This window comes from Phaseolus vulgaris, chromosome 8, assembly GCF_000499845.2.
Source record: "Phaseolus vulgaris cultivar G19833 chromosome 8, P. vulgaris v2.0, whole genome shotgun sequence".
NCBI classification, from domain to species: Eukaryota; Viridiplantae; Streptophyta; class Magnoliopsida; order Fabales; family Fabaceae; genus Phaseolus; species Phaseolus vulgaris.
In genome coordinates, this window is record NC_023752.2 from 55,293,769 (window position 1) to 55,301,166 (window position 7,398).

Genomic DNA, 7,398 nt, shown 5'->3' on the forward strand with positions numbered 1-7,398 from the left:
TCATTTAATTTTATTACTTTAAACATTTAAACATCATGTTGTTATTTTATTTTTTTCAAAAGATTTTCCTTGCTTTAATAAAATAACAGAATAATTTAGGGATTATATTTTTGAAAATAAAAACTAGAAATTAATTTATGTTCGTCAACAATCATAATATATCTTCTTTTAAAAGAAATAACTATTGACAAAATATTTAAAATAATATCTTATTTTGGAAAAAAATTGAAACAAATTTTCAGAAGTTCGTTTAAGAATGATTAAGTTTCAAAAGGAAGTGACTTGGGGAAATTGCAGCTAAAGATATTTTTGTTCTCATTTTTACCTTTCTAATCAAATTTCATTACTTTAATAAAATAATGTTAACCAGTATAGGAATTATTCTTTAGAAATTAATGAATATAACTTAATTTATGCTTCTTTACCGTCGTAAAATATATATTTTTTAAAATAACTAAAAATTGAAACAAGTAGATTTTTTAAATTATAATATTAACTAGTTTAGAGAATATTTTAAAATTTAAAAAACAAAAAATTAATGTATATTATTTACCATCCTAAAATGTCTTCTATCCTATTTTTTTATATAAAAAAAATCTCATCCTACTTATTTAAATGCATATCAATGCTATTTGACTAGAAATTAATGTATGCTACTTTATTAAATGAACATAAATTAGTTTCTAAAGGATAATTTTTATAATTAAATTACATACTATTTATAATAATTTAATAAATACGTATAATTAATCCTAAAATATTTTTTTCTAATCAAATATTATACTATTGATATAAAATAATACATATGCATATATATATATATATATATTCCATTATAATTAAAAGACATAGATTAATTTATAAATAAATAAAAAATTTACAATCAAATGTTATACTATTTTTAAAATTTGATGAATATGTATAATGGGTAATAAAATTGTATTGATATGTTTTTCTTATCGAATCTCAGTGTGCATATTATTAATATATTGATATTGATATAAAAAAAAGACTAAAATACATAAAAAAAATACATGTATTAAATATTACAATTATATTTTTTGCTAGTCTAAAAATGTATATATGCTATAATCAAACTAATAGTAATTAGTAAAGTCATACTAATATATAGTGTTTGATTTTGTTATTAAATGAAAAATAGAGTAGAAAAATAAAATCAAAATTACAGATATCACATTCTTTTGAATATTTGTTTTATCTTCACAACTCTTAAATAAGAATTTTCTGTTTAAAGGCTTTATTATTTGATTTGTGGGATATTTTCAGGAAATTTTTGCGCGCGAGAAACCCTAAGCGTAACCCTGATTCGTTCGATTCGCTGTTGGATTCGAATTTGGAACTCGGAAGATTAGGGAGCAATGGCTATTGCAGCTCCAGGGCAATTGAACGTGAATGAATCGCCCACTTGTGGATCTAGAAGTGTTGATTGCTTCGAGAAATTGGAGCAAATTGGCGAAGGCACATATGGGTTTGTTTCAATTTGTGTACTGCTTAAGCTTTACATTTTTTTGGGTTGTCTGTTTGAACATGGAAGTTGAAAATGTATGTTCTCAATTATAACAATGCGTGTTTACTATGCAACACTGTATTCGAATAATCCGATAGATTCTGTTGAGCTGGGCTGAAATTGAAAGCAACTTAAACCTTTAAACTTTAGAGGTCTTGAACCTGAGCGCGTAGCTCTTATCAATCAGAAGATTTTAGAGTGAAGAAATCGTTATAGTTATTTATTTTTTTGTGCTTTAAGGTTTAATTGTTATATATCCTGTTTTTTTTTTAAGTTTATTTATTGGTTCCATGGTTTAAAATTGTGATCACCGTTACAGTTTTGTTGGCAATCCTTGATGTTGTGGGAAATTAAAAATGTGGCTGATGGGGGCGCATTGCAGTTGCAATGTGGTTGCAAGGGCCCAAGAACCTTGATGCTGTGACTACGATCACGGTTTCAGAAGTTTTTGATAAAACCTCGATCTGTTGTCTATGGTTTAGTTGGCTGTTACGCTTGTGCAATTTCTTGTCTTATGTTCCCTGCCCTCTTTTCTGCTTCTGAAGTAGTGCTTTTTGCCACATTGGTTTTAGCTTCCAACTTCATCCCACATAAAACGTTATCTAGTTCTAGCTTTGTTCATATCAATGTCATCCGCCTCATTTCTGATGCATTCTGAAGTGAACTGATCTATACCTTCATATATTTATGCTTGCAGTCAGGTTTACATGGCTAAAGAGATCAAAACTGGTGAAATTGTTGCTCTGAAGAAAATACGTATGGACAATGAGAGAGAGGGGGTATATCTTTGATTAAAAAAATTCATAATTTATCACATTAAGGGTGCAAGTGTATTTTATTTGTATTTGTCTCCTCTGTTTTTACAACTTTTTTCAATTGTACATTCTATTCAGTGGACCTAAATCAGAAGTTACAGTCACATTCTGTTGCTACAATATTTCCCCTGAACTGTATTGTTAATTTTTCCTTTGCAGTTTCCTATAACTGCTATACGAGAAATCAAAATTCTTAAGAAACTACATCATGAAAATGTGATCAAGCTGAAAGAAATTGTGACTTCTCCAGGTACCCCTTTTCGAGATCTAAATTAGCTTTGTTATTGAATCAAAATGAATTTAAAAATTTGTTTTATTTATATGCATAAAATTTATGTTTTTTTCTTTCAGGTCCTGAGAAAGATGAACAGGGGAGGCCAGGCAAGTTATTCATTCTTGTTTTATTAGTGCAACTTCTGGACAGTAGCACACAATATGCGTTATAATTCCAGTGGTGTGAATATTTCCATCAATTTTCTTTGGGGTTAGCATACTAAACCTAGTTTGTTTGCTTTTCATACTTGTTTTGGGGATTGCAGATGGTAACAAATATAAAGGTGGCATCTATATGGTCTTTGAATACATGGACCACGATTTAACAGGTCTTGCTGACCGACCTGGGATGAGATTTACAGTTCCCCAAATAAAGGTATTACTGTTAATACCGAGTTTTATTTCATATATTAATAGCTTTTTGTTTTATTGTTGTCTGAATTGTGTTTCCCTTACTTTCTTAAGTGTTACATGAGACAACTTTTGACGGGGCTTCACTATTGTCATGTAAATCAAGTACTTCATCGTGATATCAAAGGTCTGTTATATTGAGAAGGTTTTGTTTTAGATTAGAATATAGAATCTATTATTCTTATTTTATGTATTTTGTTCTGTTGCAGGCTCCAATCTTCTTATAGACAATGAGGGAAATCTTAAGCTTGCAGATTTTGGACTGGCACGATCATTTTCTAATGACCAAAATGCTAATCTTACAAATCGTGTCATTACATTATGGTACAGGTAATTACTGTCATTGTTTGTCATGAGTTGTGAGATTGGCCAATGCACATATTGAATATTTTTGTTATATATGTAGACCACCTGAGTTGCTGCTCGGGACAACAAAGTATGGGCCTGCTGTTGATATGTGGTCAGTTGGGTGCATTTTTGCTGAGCTTCTTCAGGGGAAGCCTATCTTTCCTGGAAAAGATGAGGTTAGTAATATTCTATGTATGATAGTTGAGAGAAATTAGAGCTAAATTGATGATTTGTTGATTTGATATTGAGTACAACGGACTAGTTATGGTTTGACTTGTATGTTATTAATCAACAAGCTTATGCATAAATGGCATCAAGAAGAGATTCTTTACATTCTAGCTCATCATATTCATTGTCTTAACACTTGCCACGAGCATAACCACCTTTCTGTTTTTATTAAAATAGACACTGATTTATTTCTTTTATAAGCATTTCTCTGTAAGTTAATTATAGGTTAAATTAAAAATTTTGTCCTCACCTGTGTGACACAGTCCCTGTATGTAAAAACTCAACATTTTGTTCCACATTCCATACATTAATTGGTCTCTGCAGTTTGCTAAAGTTAATACAAGTGTTAGACATTTGCTTTTTGGGGGACAACAACATAAAATGGTCTCTGTCGGGTGTAGATATCAATACTTAGATTTTTTTTTTCTCTTATAGGTACCAAAACAAAGTGTATTTTTTGTATAAGAATTAAAAGAAATAATGTATCTAGTACAGATTACAAATTTAATGTATCAGGATTCATTTGTAAACATTTTTCAAGTAGGGACCAAAATGTAGAGTTTTCCGCGCAGAAACTAAAATGGACAAGTGTTAGGACTAGAGTTTAAATTTTTATTTTAAACGTAATTTATATTTTGATCGTCAAGAAAAGATGAATGCTAATGATGATGTTTAGGTACATTACTGGAACTAGCCTGCTCAATACTTTTTGGAAATGTAGTCATTACATTCACTCCTGATCTTTCTTTTAAGATACATGATATTACTCTCTATATACTTTTACAGCATAAATGTAATGCTGGCTTTGTTTGTAACCATTGTAGCCAGAACAATTAAATAAAATATATGAGCTGTGTGGAGCACCAACTGAAATCAACTGGCCTGGGGTTTCTAAGATACCTTATTATAATAAATTTATGCCAACAAGGCCAATGAAAAGACGTTTGAGGGAAGTTTTCCGGCAGTAAGTATCAGAAAGTATACAGGCTTTTTTATCCACCAGAAATGCAAACACGTGTTTCATTTTCTAGGATTTTTTATATCTAAATAGCTTGTTTCCCTATGACTTACAGTTTTGATCATCATGCTCTGGAGTTGTTGGAGAAGATGTTGACACTTGATCCATCACAGGTATTAACTGTTAACTGATCTTGAATTTCTATCTTAAGGGGTTCAAATACCTGTTTTTTCCAGTCTTATTCACTAAATCTATTTTATTTTGACATGGTTAACTGTATCTACAATTGCTGTTTTGTTATTATATTATATCATGTACGTTGACAAAAATCTCAATAACCTTTAGAGAAAAGCGCTATACATCCTTTTTTCCTTTGTGAAAAACAAAAAAGCATTGATGGCATAGTGCTTGCTAGTTGAGACGAATTTTGTAAATTAATTATCTATGTGCTGTAATTTATGAATATGAAGATGTGTTTTTCTTGGCGTAATCTGAAAATTTATCGTAAGATGTAAGCAAAATAATTTTTGCCACCTGTTTACGTGATTTTATGACAATGAATTTTGTTCGTTGTGATCCGTATCCTAAAATTTGTTTGTCAATTTGATTTCTACAGAGAATTACTGCGAAAGATGCACTTGATGCTGAGTATTTCTGGACAGATCCATTACCATGTGACCCCAAGAGGTAAGACCTTCCATGTACTTTATTTACTTATTTATTTTCAGAATGCTACTTTTCCGTGAAACTGTCATCTTAATAGGAATAAATATCTTTCTCATTTCACTCCCTTCCTTTTCCTTTTTGCTTTATTGTTTCTACTCGACTAATCGTTTTCTGGTCGATACTTTCTAATTTCCTACTCCTCTGTATGGCTTAGTTTACCCAAGTACGAGTCATCACATGAGTTTCAGACAAAGAAAAAGCGCCAACAACAACGGCAAAATGAAGAAATGGCTAAGCGTCAGAAAATGCAGCACCCACAGCAGCACACTCGTCTTCCCCCCATTCAGCAGCCTGGACAACATTCCCAAATGCGGTCAGGATCAAATCAACAAATTCATGGCTCTCAACCCCCAGTTGCTGCAGGACCTACTCATCATTATGGGAAGCCTCGAGGTCCATCTGGTGGACCAGGAAGATATCCTCCCAATGGGAACCAAGGTGGAGGATACAATCACCCAAATCGAGGAGGTCAAGGTGGTGGTGGTTATGGTACTGGACCTTATCCTCCTCAAGGGCGGGGGGCACCTTATGGGTCCAATAGCATGCCTGGTGGTGGTCCTCGTGGTGGTGGTGGTGGTGGTGGCAGCGGCTATGGAGTTGGAGCTCCGAATTATCCCCAACAAGGTGGTCCATATGGGGGTTCAGCAGCTGGTCGTGGCTCAAACATGATGGGTGGAAACCGCAATCAACAACAGTATGGTTGGCAGCAGTAAATATACTTTCTTACGATGATCAGTATTAGCACTATGATTTGGCTATACCCTGATAAATTTGAGAAAGATCGGACTATTAATGGATCAAGTTATTTAGAAGAAGATATGAGATCTGACCTCTATGGTTTGTATACTATTGAGATATACTATTCTCATTACTTGAAGTACCTGGAAACCTTTGTGATGCATGCATGCACCTTCGGTAATGTTTGGTGCTCCTAATCATAAGGCACCACAAAAGAAGAGTGAACCTCCGATTTTGTACTTTTCTTTTCTCTATACTCATTGAATCCTGTGCATTATGTATGGATAATAGCAGCATACTTCAAAATGTGTTACAATACAAACAGCTGCTTACTGATATTATTTTCAGGATACTTCCTTGTACAACTTTTTTTCGTTAGTTTTATACTCTACTATGACAGGCACAATATGTAGTAACAAATAAATAGGCTCAATATGGATGGTTATGGCAGTGGTAGGGTAGTGAACTGAAATTAATGAATTACGAGAGATTGTGGAAGAAGAAATAAACAAATTTCAAAGGAGGCAGAAGTGGGGAAGAGTGAAACATGTGGATGTGGCTGAAGTAGAGAGAAAATTACAGAAAAATGACAGGTGGCGAAGGGAGAGAGAGGATCATATGATGAGTGTGGTAAGAAATTAATTCTCTAATTTCTGTCATTTGTTTTCTATTGTTCATCTTGTAAGGAGAGCTATTTTCTACTTTCTAATTGTTGCCATTATTTTATTTTATTTTCTTGAATTGCAGCATTGTAATAGAGATTTACACCTCTGATATAATTCTAATCCAGTATCAATGTTACTCGGCATAGTACATTCTGCTTTATAACTTATATACCATTTCATGTCTGAGTGAATTTAAAACATTAGAACAATTGATTTTTTTTTCAAAACTCACTTATAAAAGTGAACCAATTATAATTGATTTTTTTTTCAAATAATTATAATACACTTAGTTCACTCCACCCACCCACCCACTCGAGAATGCACTAAGTTCAAACGTTGTATTTTGCTTTGTTTCATAAACAATAAAGAAACCTTTGGTTTAACTGAAACTATCGATTAAGACATGTTTTATCTTATTTTTAATCATGGATAGTTGGAATTCACAGTGTCACACGTTTTGCTTTCTATAATATAAGCGTAGTGTATCAACTATTGCTCCAACCTAAAGTTATTGTTGTTACTTATAAAGCATCCATATACTAAATTTTGTCTTTTATATTAACCTTGCATTAGTTGATTATTTCCAATGCGGAACAAACTAATACAAAGAAATTCAAAAAGTATTTCTTTTCTCTTCGTTACTATAAGCGTAAAATCATTTTTAAATAACATATCTAAGCGTAAAACTCATTATATATAATTGATTAT

At 32.0% G+C, this 7,398-nt stretch overlaps 1 protein-coding gene across 1 annotated transcript; it reads left to right on the forward strand.

The window, feature by feature from the left end:
• Positions 1-1,109: 1,109 nt before the first annotated feature.
• On the forward strand, positions 1,110-6,377 carry LOC137823993 (cyclin-dependent kinase C-2-like). The gene is made up of 12 exons (XM_068629397.1): positions 1,110-1,489; positions 2,226-2,307; positions 2,503-2,593; positions 2,695-2,724; positions 2,883-2,992; positions 3,082-3,154; positions 3,237-3,357; positions 3,434-3,551; positions 4,428-4,567; positions 4,677-4,734; positions 5,178-5,248; positions 5,442-6,377. The coding sequence occupies exons 1-12, from the start codon at positions 1,380-1,382 to the stop codon at positions 5,998-6,000; spliced, it is 1,563 nt and encodes a 520-aa protein (XP_068485498.1). The 5' UTR covers positions 1,110-1,379; the 3' UTR covers positions 6,001-6,377.
• The last annotated feature ends 1,021 nt before the right edge of the window (positions 6,378-7,398 follow it).